At 40.1% G+C, this 20,507-nt stretch overlaps 2 protein-coding genes across 12 annotated transcripts in view; one reads left to right on the forward strand and one right to left on the reverse strand.

Moving 5' to 3' along the window:
* The window catches only part of BOC (BOC cell adhesion associated, oncogene regulated), a 54,170-nt gene extending 53,206 nt beyond the window's left edge, over positions 1–964 (forward strand). For both annotated transcript variants that reach the window (XM_030265638.4, XM_072925114.1), the window contains exon 19: positions 279–964. In XM_030265638.4, the coding sequence (XP_030121498.4) occupies positions 279–463 (185 nt within the window). In that variant the 3' untranslated portion in view covers positions 464–964. The remainder of the gene's footprint in view (positions 1–278) is intronic.
* Positions 965–2,033: 1,069 nt separating this feature from the next.
* The window catches only part of CFAP44 (cilia and flagella associated protein 44), a 42,287-nt gene continuing 23,813 nt past the window's right edge, over positions 2,034–20,507 (reverse strand). For 5 of the 10 annotated variants that reach the window (XM_030265610.4, XM_072925084.1, XM_072925083.1 and 2 more), the window contains 17 exons: positions 19,421–19,703; positions 17,457–17,512; positions 16,864–17,026; positions 16,409–16,539; positions 15,249–15,466; positions 14,698–14,863; positions 13,240–13,417; positions 11,690–12,175; positions 10,053–10,256; positions 9,410–9,602; positions 8,317–8,427; positions 6,710–6,840; positions 5,464–5,580; positions 4,692–4,893; positions 3,839–3,999; positions 2,946–3,080; positions 2,034–2,436 (listed from right to left, as the gene is read on the reverse strand). In XM_030265610.4, coding sequence (XP_030121470.4) covers positions 2,302–2,436; positions 2,946–3,080; positions 3,839–3,999; positions 4,692–4,893; positions 5,464–5,580; positions 6,710–6,840; positions 8,317–8,427; positions 9,410–9,602; positions 10,053–10,256; positions 11,690–12,175; positions 13,240–13,417; positions 14,698–14,863; positions 15,249–15,466; positions 16,409–16,539; positions 16,864–17,026; positions 17,457–17,512; positions 19,421–19,703 — 3,070 coding nt within the window. In that variant the 3' untranslated portion in view covers positions 2,034–2,301. Of the gene's footprint in view, positions 2,437–2,945; positions 3,081–3,838; positions 4,000–4,691; positions 4,894–5,463; positions 5,581–6,709; positions 6,841–8,316; positions 8,428–9,409; positions 9,603–10,052; positions 10,257–11,689; positions 12,176–13,239; positions 13,418–14,697; positions 14,864–15,248; positions 15,467–16,408; positions 16,540–16,863; positions 17,027–17,456; positions 17,513–19,420; positions 19,704–20,507 lie in introns of those variants that run through there. The other 5 variants (XM_072925089.1, XR_012054309.1, XR_012054320.1 and 2 more) reach the window with 5 other exon arrangements.

The following is a 20,507-nucleotide window of genomic DNA, read 5'->3' on the forward strand; positions in this document are numbered from 1 at the left end:
ATCTCAGTGCAGAGCCTTTCTGATGGCTCATAGTCAAGTGATGCGAATCCATCTCTCTAGGACCTAATCCATTGATCCACCCCTGTAGTGCAGATCAGACTTGTTTTGTGTGATCATGGCATCATCAAATTTCCACACAGACTTTCAGAATGCTGATGTTCCTCTTTGATCAGAGTACCCCTTCTCATAAAGTGAACTGTTGAGTTGAAACCTCCAACTGCATCTCTCTTTTCAGTGTGCATTGTAATAATTTCTTTTCCCCCTCCTTTCCCCCTCAGGAAGCCCTTGCTGCTTAGGCCTAGTGCCAGTTGAAGAGGTAGAAAGACTAGACTGCTGCCAGTCCAGAGGAGATCTCCATGCCCAGAATCCGGTGATCACATCTTTGGGTCAGGACCTACCAAGACATCTGAACAGCAGCCCTCCACCACTGAGACCCTTAGAGACTCATCCTCCCACCAGCTAGGGACCACCTGCCTTTTGCAAAAGACTTATTCTAAAGATAAAAAGAGAAAGGGTATTTATTTTTGTATAACACCCCTATTTATATATTTATGCACTTGTATATAGATGTATATGTGCCTTTTATAATGCTATGGAGACAGAAGGCATCCTCAGCAAGGTCACAGGAGGACCCAGGAAACAAGGCAGCAGCTCCCAGTCGCACCATCAGAGCACACGATCGAAACAGCTGGACAAGGGACACTGCAGGACATAGGTCCAAACAGAGCTGCCAGCACCCTCTTGCAGCGAGGGTTTCACAACAAATAATGCTGCCCAAAAGGTCCTTTCCTCTCCCCCACAGGAAAGTTTGTTCCAGGAACATGCTCCTGTGAATAGACTGGTGTTATGCACTCTGCCTAATCAACTTAAACAACCTTTCACATACATGCCATCTGCAGCTGCCTACCTGTAAAGATAAATCCACGCTTTAACAACTAAAATAAAGGCTTTAGTCTTTGCTGTGCCTGGTTCTAAGCTGATTCCTCACACAGAATGAGCCTTTCCTTTTTCACTTGCAGACATACAGCAAGCAGGACACCTGGGGAAAGGTGTCATTTTCCTGCAGTTAGAGTTTTCCAAATAGGCACTGGTGATGCTTAGTCTGGGGTCTTATCTTTCCCTGTCTCCGGCTGAGTCTCTGGGTGTGTGGTTACCCAGTATGTCCTTGCCCTTTGTTAGGCAAAGGATTGGTGCCAGACAGCCCCGTGCCTGGGGCTCCAGCCATTTCCTACCTCCCACGGCACAACCTCCAGCTGCACAAGAGCTCCCAGCACCAGGTGTGCTCCTCAGCAGGGACCCTCTGTAAGGGCAGGCTGCACAAGCACCATTCACATGCTTGTGCTGGGACCAGCAGGAAGTTCTTGTGCTGGAGCCCTGCTGAGTATGCACCAGACAGACACAAAGACCTGTGGCAAGAGGTGGGAAGTGGGGAGGAACAGCTAGAGCAGCTGGAGGTTGTTTAATTTATTCCATTAAAAATTAGCACCTCAGGAGCCTTGCATGGGAAGAACCCAACCCCTCCACCCTGGGGATGAAGGAAGGTTTCACAGGCAGGGTAAGTGCTGTAAATGATCACATCCTGCCACCACACCAAATAAGAGAGGCAAAAAAGAGCAACACCTGAAAACACGCAGAGCTTGGCCCTCTGACTGATCAGGCAGGTGCAAGCCAGTGGAATTGCAGGCTGACTTTGCATTGTCACACCCTCCTCCTTGCCAGTAAGTGCCATGGCAAAGGCCATGCAAAGGAGAATGCAAAGGCCCCTTTGCTTTCTCCTGGCTAGTAGTGTGTCCCTGGACTCTTAACTAGCTCAGTTAGCAGGGCAGGGCCACTGGTGCTCAGCAGGAACAAATGCTTGCTTGAGGCAGACATCTTTATAATTTTTGAGAACAAGGTACCAAGCCAATATTTGCCCCTTCAAATATTCAAAACTTCAAACCAGCTTTCCACAGCCATTTGTTTTGAAGAGTAGACACAGACATAATGCTCACACATGGGCACCTTGTTCAGTGCAACCCTCTGCAATGGACTGATAACAGTATTTAATAGTTTTATTTGCTATTTTTTATTCCAAATATGTTGTTACAGTCATATTTTGCTAGAAAAACCAAATACAACCCTTTTCAACTAAACCCCTGGATAGCCAAAACAATTTTGCACTTCCAGGCATTACTGCTGCCACAGTTAATTTTAAGGGTGACTTGGATTGGTAGATACTATTTCTGAACAGGGAGTTGGAGTCCTGTGGTAAAGCTTGTAGAAACAGGCACCCACCTTTTCTGCTAAGCAAAGTGAGTTCTTTTACATCTCATCTACTCCACCCTGGCTGATTTCCTCTCTCAGAAGGGCCACCTCAGAAGTCATGTGCATGAGCCGTGACTCCAGCCTGGCTGTCTCTTTGAGGTCAGCACTTAGGGTGCCCTCAAATTCTCCCCCCTGGAGAGGAAAAAAATGGAGAGGAAAAAAATGGTTCCTATAAAATACGGACAATGAACAGTGGAAATTTATTTCAAGCAGGGAAAGTGAAGCTTTCCAAGAACCAGGACATACCCATGACTTTCCCACACCTTAGTCAGAACTGTGTGAAAGAGTGAAGGTTCACTAACTTAGACTTACTCCCTGGTACAGAACAATAAATCTACTTCTCATTGTAATGCTCTTACAGAACTGTAATACGACTGTTTCCATGTAACAAAAGAATATTCTTTTAATTCCTTCAAGGCATATTTTAATTAGACATTAGTCTGTTTCAGTCTTAGAAAGCAGCTAAGTAGTAACAGAGATGGTAAGGTATGGAGCAGCCATTCAGCCTGTCCCACTCCTAGCCTAAACTGCTGACTGCAGAGCAGCATGTGAGACCAGGGAGCTGAGGAGGGCCAGATGATCCCTTACCCATTTCAGAACAGTCCCAAACCTGCAAGCACTGCAGTGGCTACAAGGCTCACCTGAGCAGTTGTCAGTGATTCCAGCTCAGTTTCAAGCTGATGCTTTTCATGGCAAAACCTGTTCAGCTGGTGCAGCTTGCTGGTGTTTTCCCTTGTCAGCTTCGTTAGCTGATGCTGCAGGACTACAATTCTTTCCTAGAAAGATGTAAAAAGTTGATCTTGGATGAGAAAGGACAAAAAGTGTTGAGTGGGGAAGAAATGCTAGGCACAATGTAAATGTCACAGCTAAACAACAGACTGATCCTGCCGCACCATCTGATCCCACAGTAGCTTAAGTGCGATGTCATCTTATTGTTTTAAATATATCTAAATTACAAAGCCTAAGTAAGTAAAGCAGTTCAGCAAATGTGTGAGGAAAAAAAAGCCATTAGGTACATAGCATTTCTGTACCCTCCTGTGCTCTTCTGTAAGGGCAGCATAAGCATGCTGCCTGCTTGCACCACAGCAGCTGAGCCTTAGGCTCCACCAAATGGAGACATGAACTTTTCAGACAGGCCCCCCAGGCATGAACTAGAGCCTGCCCTGTACTCAAAGTCTGTCACCAAAGGCACTGAGAGAAGGCAGGAGGTGCTGAATGCCACCTGAGAACCAGAGAAAAGCACTCTGCAAGAGTTTCATGTAGGGAATGAAATAGGAGAACGTGTCTGAGAAAAGCAAAACAGAGACATCAGCTACCTCCCTGAAAAATAGGATGTGCACCAGCAACTGGAGCAGAGGTAGCAATGATGATGGGAAATTGGAGTTGAACACTATGGTCTATTAAGGACTAGTTTAAAAAATCAAACATGAGCAAGCTGAAAAAAGATTTTAGTGTAACTTTTCAGTCCTCAGGAAAACGAAGCCTTAACAGCTCATCACAACACATGTGTCTTCCTCCTCTTCCTGCTGCTTACCTCCCATTCTTTGAGCTCCACGAAATGCTCATACTCCTTCTCCATTATTCTCACTTTCATCTGCTCCATGGGTATATTAACAGAGTGGACTTGAACTGCTTCAAAATCAACCAGCCGACCAAACTTCTCCATCATCAGATTATTGCACCTCTCCTCCAGTCCTAACAGAGGGACATTGGCACAAAATGGCAGAACTGTCGTGCACTGGTTTACAAGAATTTCTGCTTTACCCCAGCTTTTTGTCTGAGCTCTTTGGTATTTGCTCTGCAATAAATAATTCACACAAAACCACACAGAGCTCACAGCTGAGTCATGTCACTTGTCCTTGCCCATGCTCATGCCTGTGTGGTCACTAAGCCATACTCTAAGCCTGTCCTAGTAAGCCACTCTCATACCACAGGCTGTATAGGGCCTCTGCAGGTCTGGTGGTGCTAGACACACCTTTGGGTTTGGCTCTTGGAAAAGTGTTTTGAATAGGTTTATTTCCTTCTCCAAATGTTCCAAAGGGGAGGAAATTACCAGAAAAAGCTTATGTATCTTTGGAGAAACTACTTTTATGCTAGGAGTTCTGGTTTACAAGGAGAAATAGCAAACATGTGTCCAGACTTCCAGCATCTCATCTCAGTCAGCTCTACTTATACTAGGTTCTTAAATTATTTTTCACAGCCTGATGACTCTGCAATGCTGGAGAACTGCAGCTCCATCAAAACAGTCCACTTGATCTGCTCTATTTTCTGTAGTAACCCTCTGTGACATCTGTGCAAGTATGAGCCATGGTGAATTACCCACAGCCAGTGGGAGGGACAGAAGGAACATTAACAATGCTGTGTTGTTCAGAGTCTCTGTTACTCACGTTGAATCTCCATCTCCATCTCCTTTTTCTCCTGGAGAAGCTGCTTATGTTGCTCCTTGGCCTTCTTATGGATCTCTCTTTGCATTATCTTTTCGTTACGTAGGTCCACAATTCTCTTCTGCAGGTACTGCAAGGACTGGTTGGTAAATACTAAAGTCTGGGAGAAGTCACGGGGCATCTCCCCATCAACCAAGCACTGCACCTGCAAAAGCAGCCAGAAACAAGCAAGGCTGGCTTCACTTATTAAGGTGATGGAGATGTCTCTTTATATAAAATGTGTGAGCAGTAGAGAACTAGTGAGTGAGGTGGGCGTGGGCACATCCCTTTTTTTAGGCCAGCAAATTGTGTGACTGAATTCATTGTATTCAATCTGGAATTATTGAATTGGGCAGAATTCCCATTAGTTTCAATACTTTTCAGGGATTTTTTGATTTGTTTTCCTGGGGTGGTGTTTCATTTTTTTTTTTCCCCAGGAGAATATCAGTAGGTATGGACCTGAAAGAGTGCCATGCCAAACCTATACAGCACTTGAAGACTATACACATTTCAGAAATGGGCCAGCCTGCCTGTCCTTACCTCGTTTCTGTCAGTACAGGAGAAGGGGAAAAAAAAAGGTAATTCTAGAGGAAATAGCGGCATGAAGTTCAGTTAACGGCACTTCCCTCCCAGGTGACCATAGTGAATCAGGAACTAAGGGCCCCAAAGAACAGTAACACCATTGTTTAGATGTACACAGGCCATTCTGCACATGCAGATGCACATCTTGAATTACCTGATGGAGTCTCAAAGGCACAACTACATCCAGCTCATTTAGTCTGTGCAGCTTTTCCCACTGAAAGGCCTCCAGTTCCCTGTTTGTTGTGTCCAGACTGGTTTCTATTTCTTTTGCCTGCAGAAGGACAAATTGCGGACAAACAAAATCCTGTGATACTTACAATACGTAGGGCAACAAGGTTCTTTTAGAGTTCATGAGCGAAAGGGAAAGAAATGTATAAAAATGTGCTTTTTTTCAACTACATATGATAGGTGAGTTTCGTAGGCAAACCCAAGGATCATCTACATATATTCAAGCAAGAATACCTCTGCACACATGTACACTTGTGACTGCCTCCTTAGAGCTGCCCAGTATGTATCAAGAGACAGCTGCTTTGTTTAGCATCTAAAACACTTGCAGATCTACAGAGCCTGCAAGATAATTTTTATTGTGTTATGCCTGGAAATGCTTATTGATTCTGCATGAGACAGAAACAATTCAGACTCAAATGTCATGCCCCAGGGTGAATATGTGGCAGCTGGCACTTAGAAAAGCCTTTAAAAACTCAAAAACTCAAAAACGTTAAGTATGTTGATATTAAACATGCTTGATGGAACATTTTTGAGACAGAAAAAGCACAAGGCTTGCATAATGTTCTTTTGGTAGCACCCTCTATTTTCCAGATAACCATTTAAAATAAGATATTTTTAATTAGTACAAATCAAATTTCTTAAAGAATGCAGGAGTTCAAAAAATCAAAATGGAAAATTTGTACCAAAAGTTTATTCAGTGATTACCTGTGACAAAGAGCAATGGAAAATAACTAAAAGCAAAAGAAATAGATGGAAGAATAGATTTTTTTTTTTTTTTGCATTTATTTTAACCTGGATTTGTGCTAAGGCAAGTAGTCTTCAATCTCTGTTCTCATACACACACACAGAGGATAGGCCAGACCACACCATGAGTTTCATCTGAACCAGAGAATCCAGTTCCTGCTGCTGCATGAGGCTAGACATCTGGGAGGGAACTGACCTAAAACCTGGATCCAGCCCCATGAAAGTTAAGGTTGGACCAACTTGTTTACCCTTTCCAGGAGAACAGGTGACCATGTCCAGCTGCCTCCTGCTTCTGTGCCACCACAGATATCTCTTCCCAAACAGAGGCCTCTCAGAGGGTTAGGATTCTGGTTTTAAATCTTAGACCAGCACTAATCACTAGCACTCCACTGAACATGCTGATGCTTTCTGAGAAAACACTACAATACCTTTTTGACCAAGGCATTATATTCCTTTTTGAGGTCACCAGCAACTTTCTTCTCCTCTTCTAGAGCTTTCTCAATGCCTATCCGCTGCTGCCGGAGCTGGATGGTGTTCAGGAAGAGATCCTCACTGCAGCCTGGAAGGGAAAGGGTCAAAGAAGAGCTTACTTTCACTGTGACTGCTCTGGAGTTACTGGGTAGAGCTGGTACCTTCTCCTGCTGTGCACATTCCCAGCATTCCCCTTAATAACACCATGGCTTTGGTTCCCTAGATCTTCCTTAAACCCATGGGCCATGTGCCTCTGTGACTGGGTGAATGTCTTGGCTGGATCTTTTTCTTCTTAACATTCAGTCGAGGTAGTTTGTTTCCAGAAGTCAGATTAAATGCATCAAAGCCAGCATTAAAAGCAAGTGCTCAAAAATTAGCTTTTGTAAGCAATGCAGTCCCAGTAGTTAATATGTGTTGCAGTAAAATCTTCAATTATGTGAGCACATAGTTGTTTCTCCATAGCAGCCTTTATTATAAATTATGAACTTGCTGTAGGGGTCATTTATAGCTCTACTTGTAAACATAGCTGTATTTCATAGAATCTGTGTCATGGTAAGGAAGATCTGTGAATTTCTATCAATACTGTGATTTCACTAGTGCTTAGCAAGTGCATAATTATGCCCAAATCAGCAGGCATAATAATAAAAAAGAGAGCTCAATAAAGGCAAAAAAAAATTCCACATAAAGAGACAAATATGAAGAAACTAATGCAACATGCAATTACCCTATTAAATTAGCAATTCGGACATTTTAAGTAAGACATAAAAATTTTTATTTCTTCCTAACATTCCATTGAAAAATGAGATGAACAAGGAGTTAATAAAAATTCAATTTGTGGAAATTATTTTTAAATCCAATTTTAAAAAAGGGGAAGGTGGCAAATTGTTGGTAAGTTAGAACTTAAAAATGAAGCAGTGCTGTTACATGGTCACTGACACAGCACTCAAAGATTTTTTAAAAAAACAACATCCTAAATTAGCTAAGCTCCTACAAAAGAAAAGGAGAGAGAGAGTTGCCTACCTTTTTGATTGCACAAATGAAGAGGACTTTGCAAAGTAAAGCTCCTAACTTTTCAGAACAGCCTAGCAACAGGCAATTGCTGCATAAATCCACGAGGTGGTAACAAAGAGCTTCAACTAACAGCATGAGATTCCCCCTCAGAACTTCCCTGAACAGGGAGGGATCCAGCCAGGCAGCTGTTTCCAGAGAGCAGCTACAGCGCTGCCGCTGCTTCACTCAAGGGAAGAGCCTTTTCTCTCCAGGTAACAGCCATGAAATGGTGAATGCTTCTTTACACAAAATAATTAATTCTTAGGCTTAGCTAATTCTTATTTTTCCAATCTTTTTTAATTAGGGTAGTCTACACTACCAGCAGTTTTATTGTCTTGGCTGAAGTTTCCTGGGGAAAAATACTGCACACAGGAGGGGTGCACACATTCCAGCCTTTCATGACTTTACCATGCAGTGAATAATTTTTTTTACATCTGTGTTTTCTTTTCAAACACATGATGTTGCCCCTAAAGCTAAACAACTAGTTAACACAAGGACCTAACAGCTTAGGTACCTTCTGGACAAACAGAGTCATCAAAGACTATGCTTTTAGATCCACAATTTTCTTCATCAGTCTTTAAGTCAGGCTTTCCATCATCCTCCTCTTCATTCTCATTTTCTTCACCTGAAAGAAACAGGAACTGGCTTGCAAAATGCTCCAGACCCACCAGCTATGCATTATGCCAATGTGCTGGTGAACACAAGCCCAGTAAATCACGAAAGATCATTCTGGTGATACAGGAATCCAGGCACCTTGTGCCTATTGCATTGATCTGATGCGATGTTTTCAAAGAAAAGAAAAAAGAAAAAAAGGGGAAAAGAGAGAGATATCACCTAGTAGTAGAACAGGCACAGGTGCAGCCCATGTTTTTGGGACTTAACTTCGACATATTTCTTCTCTTTATATATGCTAGGAACTTAAACAGTGTGGGTTTACCATTCTACCACAGAGATTAATCAACCAAGCAGAATATGGAAGCACAAATCTGTCATAAAACATCACCATTGTCTGCACTTTTTGCTAATCATGTCCCACTTTAAATCAAAAGCCAAGTCAGAGAAAGCAGAAGTATTTTAGCTCAGTAAGACTGCCTTGCTTTAACAGCTTAAAACTGAGTCACTATGATGAATGAAATCCTTTTGTAATATGTTTAGTCCTGTGACTAATAGATGATTGCAGATTAGGTTTATGATCTCTCATTAGTCAATGGACAGATTAGAGCAGAATGTCACGAATGTAACAGACTAATCACTTATCCATAGCTCCCATTAGTACAGCACAGGAAACACCTATTTAAAGCTGTGCCTCTTCCTCTTACCAATTATCAGTCCTCGTATTGACTTACAGGATGTAAATTGCAGGAACTGTTATCAGACCAACTGCAGTCATGTTAGAAACTGGATTTCATCATTGTTATCATTCAAGATGACAGCCACAGAACACACTGTCAGTCTATAAACAAATCTGGGTAGGTCTGACCTACAGATTTTTGAACTGACTGGATGTTGTGTGTACTTAGGGCTCCAGATAGAATGAGAGACATATACTTGACCACATGGAAATATGTATAACAAATCCATAAAGCAAAAAGAACAAAATCTCCAACCTGCTCCTCTTCCTACTTCTTTTTCCATGTACTCAACTTCCTTCTTTAAAATGTCGGTCAGAAAATCAGCAAATTCATTGTTTTCTCCAAGGGATGCTTCGAAGCTGGCATAAAGAGCTTTCTTACGTTCCTCGAGCATTACAATCTCACACTTTCTGTCCTCTAGTTGTGCAAGGTAGCTCTTCAATTTTGACTAAACAAACAAAAAACTACTTCGATTAAAAGGTAGAACCCATGTGTATGTATATAGGATGCATCTGTGAAGATCTGGAAATGCTAAACTTGTCTTTCTTGTTTAACCCATGGTTCAATCAAGCATCACCTAGGAATATGTTCTTAAAGTATGTGATTAGTCACTTTGGCCATATCATGACGGATCTATTAAAATACAAATGTTAAGATTATTAACAAATTAAGTATTGGAAGTTAGAAGTGACCATCCTATTAGGCTAATCATCAAGAGTTTCTTGTTTTTCAAAATGTAGCACTAGTCACTGGATCAGTGCTAAAACAAAGCCAAAGGATGCCACCATTTACTTGACGGTTTACCTTTGTTTCAAGCCATGCATTAATGGTTAAAATTAACTATTAAATTTTAAATTAACTGTTAAATTTAAATTAATGGTACATGTGGTCTACTTACATGTGTGTCCTCCTGTTCATTGATGAGGGTACAGATTTGCTCCTCAAGAAGGTCCTCATGTACCTCAAGTTTCTTCAGGACAAGCAGCTCTTCACAGCATGTGATGCAGCGCAGATCAGCACTTTTCATCTGCACATCCATCTTCAGTTTCTTGTGCCGCAAAAGGCGAAGTTCAGCATCAAAGTTGATCACCAGTGTGTTGATCTGGAGCAAAGGAGTGTGAAATCAGGAACAGGAAAAGTATTATCAGTGCAGTTAAACATGCAAAGCTAGAGAAGGGAGCAGAAGGGAAAAATTCTCTCTGCCAAATCAACAACTCAGATACGCTATTTCCTAGAGAGTACTGATGCACTTTGAAAGACAAAGTTAATCCCAAATCTTTGTCTTTCTTCTCAGCATAATAGTAAAAGAATCACCAGGGTGTCACAGGAATCCTTCACTGCATCCCCTCCATCCCTGAAGTATTTTACTCTTCAGAGAATGTTTTAGAGTAGTCCATAGTTTACAGTAGTTTATACAACAATCCCAGATCCATCAATAAATAACTCTTCTGCCTTGACAGACATCTTTTGAAATAGCTGCTGCCCTTAGACATTTACAGCTAAATAAGTACTACCAGCTGCTAACATTAACTTACAGGTGTGTGATGTTCACAGCAGAATTTGGGTATTCCCTCAAAACCTTCATACACATAAACACAAGGGTGTCTGTGTTGAGGCAGACCAAAGAATCAACTCCCAGCAGCAGAAATTAAAGAGATGCTAAGAAATGGAGCAAACAAGTGAACAGTGGCACACCTCTGGTATACTGCTCTCTGTACCCTCCTAAACTCTGACTTAGGGACATCCTGAGTTTGAAGCAGTATACTTTGTTCAACAGCTTTGAATGGATTTTTTTGTTCCACGCTATCAAATTACAGCTTCCCCCACATCCTAGCACTGAGTTCCAAAGCTTAGCTTATTATTGGATAGGAAAACTATTTTCATTTGCATTCTTCAACCTTTCTGTGTGACCATTTCATTTGATATATCTCCTTCTTTTAAGAGATGATTCCCACCCTCCTTTTCTATGTTATTCAGAATTTTATCACATCTCTAAAACGATATCAGTTGTCCTTTTCACAGGCCAAAGATACTTTATCCACTTAGATGTATCCTTTAAAGAATCTTTTCCATGAGTAAGCATTTTGGTTACTCTCTTTTGTACCTTTTCTAATCCTACAAAGTAATTTTTGGACTAAAAGGTTGAAACTACAGTTATTGAAGAGCTGAGAACATGAATCTACAAAGTTGCAGTGATGCTGCTTTTTTGACTCTGTAATTTTTCAAGTTATGTCTAACATTTTACTTGTCTTATTTTTTCCTTTTTTTTTTTTTTTTTTTTTTTTGCCACTAAGATCTTAGCTTCATGGCACAATCAATAAGGAATCTAAAATATCGTTCAAGTGATAATAGTCACAACACAGATTATAGTTATGGATTTATACTGATTTCCACTGTAAATTTGCAACAGTTAGCATTTTCCAGGACTGCAGAAAGGCAAGACTAGCTGCAATCCTGAGACAGGAGGGGTTTTGGTTTCATCGATGAACCAGTGGGATTTTTTTAATCTGACAAAAATATCTTTCAATTTCCTACCTTTTTAATCAAGGTCTCCTGCAAGTATAGATTTTTTATCTTCTCCCTCTTTAAAATTTCCAGTTCCATTTCTGTTGGCTCTGCTTTCTCCATCTCAAAAGCCTCCTTCTCCTCTGTGACCACAGCTGATGCATCTCCAGCCTGTGCCATGGGGGCACCGTCTTCCACTGGAGGAGTTTGAAGAAACATGTGCCTAAATGCACGAGACGAGGGACACCCTTCCAGTGGTTCCTTGAGCTTTGCCTTGGCCTCCTGCTCCTCTTTGAACTTTAGGAGGACATCACTGTTGTGCTCAACTATTTTTTCAGGAACCTCATCTGGGTGTAACTGAGGGATCAGGGGAATAGGGAGATGTTCTGATACATCTAATCTTGCCTGTATGGATTTGACTTCCTTCACTAAACTCTTGATTTCATCAATAGTAGAAACCTTGAGGTCCCTCAAAGACACAATCTCTTTGTTCATATTCACTTTTGTCTTATGAATCTGCAAAGGAAAAACTATTTTAGTAGGATTCTCTACCACAGGAAGTAGTCCTACCCAACTCAAGAAGGCTAAAATTAGGATTATTAATCATTCTGTGATAAAGGGACATGATTAGTTGACTCTTTTACATTAAGTAATAATTGAATGTGATCTATCATGAATATATTTGGCAGAAACTTCTCTGATCTTTATAAAAGAAAATAACACACCATCCACTTGAAGCAAGTGGAATTCCTCATTATTATAAACCCAGAATTTATGACAAGAATTATTCCCTTTGTTTGTTCTAATGAGTTGGGTTAATCACTGGCTATCTGATAGCATCAACACTACAGTGAAGTGCTGAAGACCAGGCATGAGACTAAAATGATCCAATAAATCCCCTGAGACTGTAGAATTGCTTCTGTAATGCTTAGGCCTCGCCGGCAAAGTTATCCAGTGTCCCTCTTTTGCAGTCCAGCCAAATACAATGAAAAACCATTCCTATGAGAAGGATGGGGGAAAAGAAGTCACAGGGAAAGCAAAAAAGATACTGCACAACATTTGAACTTATTGTGTCTTTGAGGTTGAAAGATGTGTGGTAACTGTAGGAGTCCTACTGTAGCAAGGTGGCTCCAAAAAACCTGGTTCTTAGGAAGATTCCAATTCCAGGAGCAGTGATTGCCAAAGTGCAAATACAGAGAGGCCACGCTAGAACACTTTTCCTTGCTCACATCCCTGGTTTTGTTAAGGTATTTCACAGCAGGGGTTATTTAGCTTTGTGTTTTACTAGATTATAAGACTTCTAATTTAAAAAGACAGGTGTTCCTGCTGAAATACTAGTAAAGCTAAATTCTCTTTCTCATTTATAAAGAGTCACTCTGGAATGATTTGGGTTTGGGTTTGTTGAAGCACGAGACAGTTCACAAGAGAAGAGCTGATTTGTAACTAAAGTTTACTCAAAACAGTCGTCTGTCCTTCAAGGCCTATTCCCATGCTCACTTTTCAAAAAAATTCTTCAGAGATCAATACACTATCCTCATGTCCCCTACCAAAAAGAGGGCAATATACACAGTTTTACACACCAAGTCTTCCAGGATTGCAAGCTGCATCATCTTCTTTTCAGTGCTTATACGCTCATTTTCAGTGAGTGTGTAGTTAGTGGCACTCTTCAGCCTGTAACATCCTATATTCTCCCGTGCTGCTTTGATCTCCTCAGCATCTTTGGAATTCTCATAGTTATCTCTAGGTTTGCTCTTGTATCTGGTAGATACAAAATAAAGCTGAACTTGCCAAGATAGAAAGCATACAAATGAACAGTCATGTCATACCCTCTGACTTGGGCAGCAAAGTTTGGGAGGTGAAAGAGTGATACACCTCTCTCAGAAAAGAATGGCTACTTTGGAAAGAACATCCTTGCACATTTAAATGAAAATCCCAGATTTTTTTTCCTCCTAAGAATTTTTAAAACAAAGCTCTGGCATGGGAAAGTTTAAACCTTCACACTCAGACTGAGTTCTGGGTTAAGTGAGTACATGTTGCTATCAATTTCAGGGAGCCACATAACAATCTACCAGCCTGTAGCACAGACTACTTGATCCTACTCTACATTGTTAAACACTAAATAACCTTAAAAGCTTTGTACTCTGACTCTACATTTGTCCTGTTCCCTGCCATTCATCTCCTAAGGAAGAACTTCTGTACTTCCATGAGCATAGAATGGTTTGGGTTATAAGGGACCTTAAAGATCACCCTCATTCCAGCGCCCCTGCCATGGACAGGGGAACCTTCCACTAGACTAGGTCACTCAAAGCCCCATCTAACACAGCCTTGAAAAAGTGGTCATTCAAAGATATTTGGTTAGGTTAGATATTTGGAAAAGGTTCTTCACCCAGAGGGTGGTTGGACACTGGAACAGGCTTCCCAGGGAAGAGGTCACAGCACCAAGCCTGACAGAGTTCAAGGAGTGTTTGGACAAGTTCTCAGGTATGGTGTGTGACTCTTGAGGCTGCCATGTGCAAGGACATGAGCTGGACTTTTATGGATCTTGTGGATTCCTTCCAACTCAGGATATTCTACGATTCTGTGAAAGACATCCTGTCCCCCTTTCTTGCTGCTTAAGATAAAGACCAGCATGGAGCATGACAGCATATGACAAACACTCACATGATGCTGACCTAACCCAGCTGTTACAGTATCTGCTCCATGTGGGGCTGGCAGGATTCACAAAGAGTTGACTGTAATGGAGTAGGTGTCTCTCAGTCATGATCCATTTAGACACATTTTACTCCCTATCTGAAAATGCAGCTACCTAGCTGAATTCAAATTTGATAATGTTTTACAGGAACCATAGAAACTAAATATATTCTAATGCTCTCTCGAAACTTGGAGATACATGAAAATTCATCTGTTTTAATTACAACCCTTAGGAACACAAAAACCTAAGCAGGGAGATTATAGTGCCATATGACAGCTAAATAGCATTACTTGATCTCAAACAAGAAGCAGAACTAAAAGGGAACAGAGTCCAGTTCAAGACTCACAATTCATGCCACTCTGCCCTCCTCTTCATGATCTTGGCTTTCAGTGCATCGTATTTCTCAACAAGGCTTCTGATTTTCTGACGTCTGCTTTCTATATAACGCGTGGTTGGCTTTCGGACCTCTGGTGTCTTCAGCCTTTCAGCCTCATTCTCAAAAACTACACTTCCTGAAACAAAATATAACCATGTGAAGATGTAATACCACACAGCACAGTGCAGTCCCAGCTACTGGAAACTCCCTCAGATAACTCCTGTAGAACTGATGTAAATCAGGATAGTTCCATTGTAGTGGATGCTTTGAAAGTATTCAGGTTCTTTGACTTGACTTTTAGTCACATTCTACCCATGGGGCTGACAGACAATTGCTGACATTGATCTAAACATGGATAACTATGTATGAGTTTTACTTTGCATATAGGTACTAAAAAACCATCACAGCTATATTTCTTTACCTGCACTTACACATGTATTTCTTTTACTTGGACTCAGGAACACAAACTGAGATGAAAGACAGAAACCATATTACTGAAAGTTTTAAATGGTTATCGTTACCTCTATGCACAGGGCTTGTCTCTCTGTGGATCTCCTCTTCTGCTTGTTCTGCCTCTTTAAGTGCTGTCCACTTCTCTTTATGTACTGCCCACTTGCTGTCCTCATGTTTCTTATCTTGGCCATATTTCTCAGACACTGTTAGAAGGCTGTAGGTCGAAATCTGATGATTGGTTTGAATAGCATGAACAGTGAGAGTAAATTCCAGAGAGTCCCGAAACCTGGAATCCCAAATTAGACAAAACTGTCTGATGTCAGTGGACACAAAATACCATTTTACCTTGACCAAAAGGGCATGAAGAGTGTAATTATTGCACATGCAATCCTCAAATGTAAATCCACAAGTCAGTAAGAAATTGCTTAGCCTGATGACATCTGACACCGTCTATATACTTTTATCCAATCTAGGAATGGAGATGGTCAAGAATAACCACATGAAGACTTTTCCCAATATTGAAACTTATACCAGGTTCTTCGTGACAATAAATTTCATCTTCCATTAAGGACTTATCATAAACATGCTCATTCTATCATTTTTCCCTGTCACATGCTCTGTGTGCCTAAGGTGGTTTTTTAATTGTGTATTTATTTTATTAATTCATCCTTTGCTCTTACCTAGATCTATGAAAACCAACTCAAAATGCACCTCATGCTTAAACTTCTATTCTTGAGAAAGTTCTTTTGTAACTTCAAATTATATAGAGAACACTGTGTTAGAAATGACATTAAAATATCTGACAGACACACAATATGTCTTAAAAACAGGCATTCATTTCACAGGTTGTTTTTCAACATTTCCGTAAGAGTTCTTGGTTCTTATTGAACTTACTGGCAAAACCCCAGGAAAATAGTCTCAACCAGCTTTCTTCATACAGAAGTGAATCCAAATGAAGTAATTTCCTTCATTTGACTATCTGCATTTTTGCCAAAGATTCAATAGAAGTCATTCCACATAAATATGAACATATACTCTTGTGTATGTTCCAAGAATAAATAAGATTCTTAAATAAGAGCAGAATCATAACAGAACAGATTAAGTTCTGATTATATGAGAGAGAGAGAAAAAATAAATCACATTCCTTTTTCTTGTGGGAGGTACAACTTCATAGACAATAAGCCCCATGGAAGGTGAGGGAGAAAAGTAGAAGAAAAGTGGTAATTACTGTGTTTGTAGTTTCTGCAGTCCAATGAATTGTTTCTCATGCTCCCAAGCCAGCTGCTTTTGCACTAACTGGATTCTCTGTAGTGTCTGCCTATCCAGCTCTTCAAAGATCCTACGGTCCATCTCAAACTCCTGCAAGAAGATGAAAAACCCAGCATCACATTATTTTGGCTTCTAGGTCTTCATAACTAATATTTTTACCTGGTGCCTTAGTTGCATGCACATCAATACTATCCTTTATTTCAGAAGCTATCTCCACAGAGAACCACATTTTTTTCCTGTGCTTCTTAATTGGCACAAATAATCAGCTGTGATTCAGAAGTCCACCAATTTATATATTTTTAAAACTACCTTAATCCAAAGTATTGGACATCCTTCGCCCCAATATGATATGTAGCAACATTTTACAAGAAGGTGCCTGTAAATGTAAATGACCCTAATAAAAGCCAGATGTACCTCTCTGTGCAACTGCATGTGCATGGGCAACTCCTGATTCTTTTGAAGGAGATAAACAAAGTCTTGTCTCAGTGCACTTAACTCCTCTCTTTTCTTATTTTTCTTTTCTTCAGCTTCCTTCATTTTCCGTTCATGCTCCTTTTTCTGCTTGTATTCCTCAATACTGAAAATGCATAAAACAGAAATTACGTTATCTCAATGCAAGAGTGGAAAGATTACAGTTTATATGACCTTTTAGATTTCCTTGACAATCTTAAATTCCCAGTGAACTCAATTGTTCTTAAGGTAACTTAAAAAGGAATCACCTTCTGTATACTCTTAACATATTTGTACACTCTTAACATCAAGGGGCTTTGACCTTTAGCTGTCTCTGTAGTCTGAAGTTAACTACCTCATAGTACGACATTTGAATTATTTCCAGATAAAAATAGATGAAATGGAGAGAAGGGCTGAAAAAACTGTGTTTCACAAATAAATGACCCAAATTCAGGGTGATCAACTTGTCCCTCCTCTTTGTAGGCAAAAAGAAATACATGCAAAAAGAGCTACCAACACTTGAAAATCCTATTCATCATTATCTAAGCATCTCTTACGTGTAGGCATCAGGATCCTTAATGTCTTCAGTAGCCTTCTCCTTCTCAAGACCTCTCTGGAATAAAAACATTGTCTTGTCTTTAAACAAGCAGTTATAGTTTCAACAGACAATAAAGCTTTTATAAACATTAAGATAGAGCTCTCACCACCTCTCACAAAAACAAAAGAAATCTTCATTTTCAATATTACTATCTGAGCCTTAAATACTGTGTTGTAATGTTTCAAGCAGAAAAAGCAAGGAAGCTGGTTTATATGTAAAAGAACTAATGAAACATTAGGGACAGAGAACACCCTATAACCTCCCCAGTGGCATAAATTATTACATCATTGCTTGTCCTAAGTTCTCTCTGTCCCATAACATCTTTGGTTCTCTATCCCCCAGCCCAATTCTCTTGTCTCCCCTCACTGCCACATTAACAAGAGTCAGTGTGTCATGGGCTAATTCTAAGTTACATCTGTAATTAATCTGGTTGGCTTTTGCTGACTGCATAATGGATTCACAATTATTAGCTGTGAAGAATGACAGATGGATGGACATTGCAGTAGCACAAGCCTCATTTCCCTAGGCAATCATGCTCTGAAAAAAGAGGGGGGACTATCACCCAACAATTTAGTTGTACTTAATTGATCTGTAATTTAACTTAGTTAGTTTCAGATGATTTGTATTGGATTCTCTAAGAATCTCATTAAGTTTAATGAAGATAAAATTTTTTTTAATTTTCCACATGACTTAAAACTAGAATAGATACTTAATGAAGATATACTTTGAAAAGGGAAAAACTCTACTAGAATGGTCATTAAGCAATGCTGTTAGCCCGAACAATAGAACTGACCATAAAGGTCTTTATATAGAGCTACTTACATATTTAAAACTATAAATCTGTATATATGCTTTATAATTGGATATTAATAACTTCTTCCAATACTGGAGTTAGTAAGGCTCTGATATCAAAAGTTCTAATAATTCACTTTTAGAAAATAACTCTAGCTCCATTCTCAGTGCTATATATTCTTGTCATACTGGTAAAGAAGTCCAACTAGTCATGAACAATTTAGCTGAATGACCAAAGTCACAATTTCCTCTGTCTCTGTTGCCAAGCTTCCTTCAAAATGTAGTTATTAACCAGTATTAAAACATATTTAAAAGTTAATTTTTTTATGTTGACACTTTAAAGATTTTTAAACTTTACTGAATGCCTATTGTGCACAATGACACTTTACTCAACAGCTCTCACTGCTTCTTTCAAGTTATAGTTACTAAATTCAGACACTCTTAAGACTTTTTAAAAATTCAACGAAGTCTGAACATTTTAGTTGACATCCCTCTTCTTGTACAGTATCAGTAGAACTGCTTTTGAGTTCCAGTGTCATCTGTTTAAATGTGCTAGAGATGATCAGCTCTGCAGTGAGTACAGGACACCTGTAAATTCACTACTACTAATGCTGCCCAAGAGTGAAAGAGCAACGGGATCAGCATTGTGTTGTGCTATTTTGCAAATGGAAAAACCCATTGTGAATTTTACATGAATGGTACTAGGTGTATGGAGAAACTACACATATGGTACTCTCCAATAGTATTTCTAGAATCCCCATCCAGAGTAGAATCATACTTTACTGGAATTAAACCCAAGAAAAGTATGAAGCAATAGAAATCCTTGCAATTCTTTCATTCCAGGAATATGTATGACTACACCTTTGAGTGGGAAAGCACTGGAAGAACATTACATATGAATAACACATACTATATTTATTTGGAGAAAAACACAAAACACTGAGAAGGAATAGTGCAGTCTCAGAGCCCATTTATTAGGGAATGTTTTGCAAGAGCTATTCTTCTAAATAGTTTGGGAAACTTCAGCTTTTGCTGTGAAAGATCTTTACGAAAAATAAATGAACCATGTTTGCCCATCTGGGTAGTTTCATACCAAAAGGCCTAATTCAGTGAAAGAGGGTACCAACTTACCCTAGGAGGGGGGATTGTGACTTTTGGCTCTTTGGGAAGCTCCTCCTCTGACCAGAGGTCAAATGTAAAAATGTTTCCATCTCCACCACAGGTAATCAGACACCTGTCATCATGACTACAACAGATCCCCCGGATCTGCCCATTGTCATTGTCATGTACATTCAGGTACCAATAGTCCTTCAGGGCACCCACTGAGAGGCCTTTCTCACCGAGAGGATAAGCGAGAGGATAAGCACGCAGCGAGCCATCCTGCATCCCACAGAACATCAGGGGGCTGTGGCTACTGTTAAACAAACAACAAGAAACAGTAATAGCAGCAACTTGTAACAAGCAAGCTCAAAATATGAAAAGAGCTGATCTAGCTTAATAGAAATCACTTTCCCAAGTTTGGAAGCTGAAAGCAAAGTATTTAAAGTATGTGTGATTCTACTATGAAGTGTTTTTGCAGCTAACTGGCTGCTCAGGAACATTCCAGCATTTGCTAGGTATCTTAGAACTAGTATTAGCCCTGAGCTTGGCAGTGTAGAAGACACCAAGTTAAAAGCTAGAAAAGCAGTTTTTAGTCCCTGCTCCCCATTTAGTACAGATGGTGATGAATGCAGCCAGCAGTAGATTAAAGCCAGAATTAAACTTGCTTCCCTTTGATGCAGAACATGCCTATTCTTACAGAGAACCTAATACTGGGAGTCTGAAAAAAATCCAGCCTTTCCATTTGTACAGTTCACAGAATGTTCTGAGAAGCCTATATTCTTAGCACTAGAGGGATGGACTGACTGTTCCATGTTCTAATTCTTTTTGTTAACTATGATAAAGAACTGCTGTTCTGGTGATCAGTATATGCAGGGACTTCTAAGTGTTCTCCTGGAGTTCTACAATCTAGAGTGGTTGAATTATAGTCAGTATTTACTTAGAAATCCCATTTTTTCATCTTTGAAGGTCTTTTAAAATTATTCTATCAGACACCTGGCTCAGCTATGTCTATTAGGAATTTTAGGTGAAATTCAGTGCCAGGAAAACCAGAGAGAGTTCATGTATACTAGAGCTGAGCCACAACTGAAAAGGACAAAGGAGCATACACTCCTCCCTT

The sequence above is a fragment of the Taeniopygia guttata genome, chromosome 1 (assembly GCF_048771995.1).
Source record: "Taeniopygia guttata chromosome 1, bTaeGut7.mat, whole genome shotgun sequence".
In the NCBI taxonomy this organism is placed as follows: domain Eukaryota; kingdom Metazoa; phylum Chordata; class Aves; order Passeriformes; family Estrildidae; genus Taeniopygia; species Taeniopygia guttata.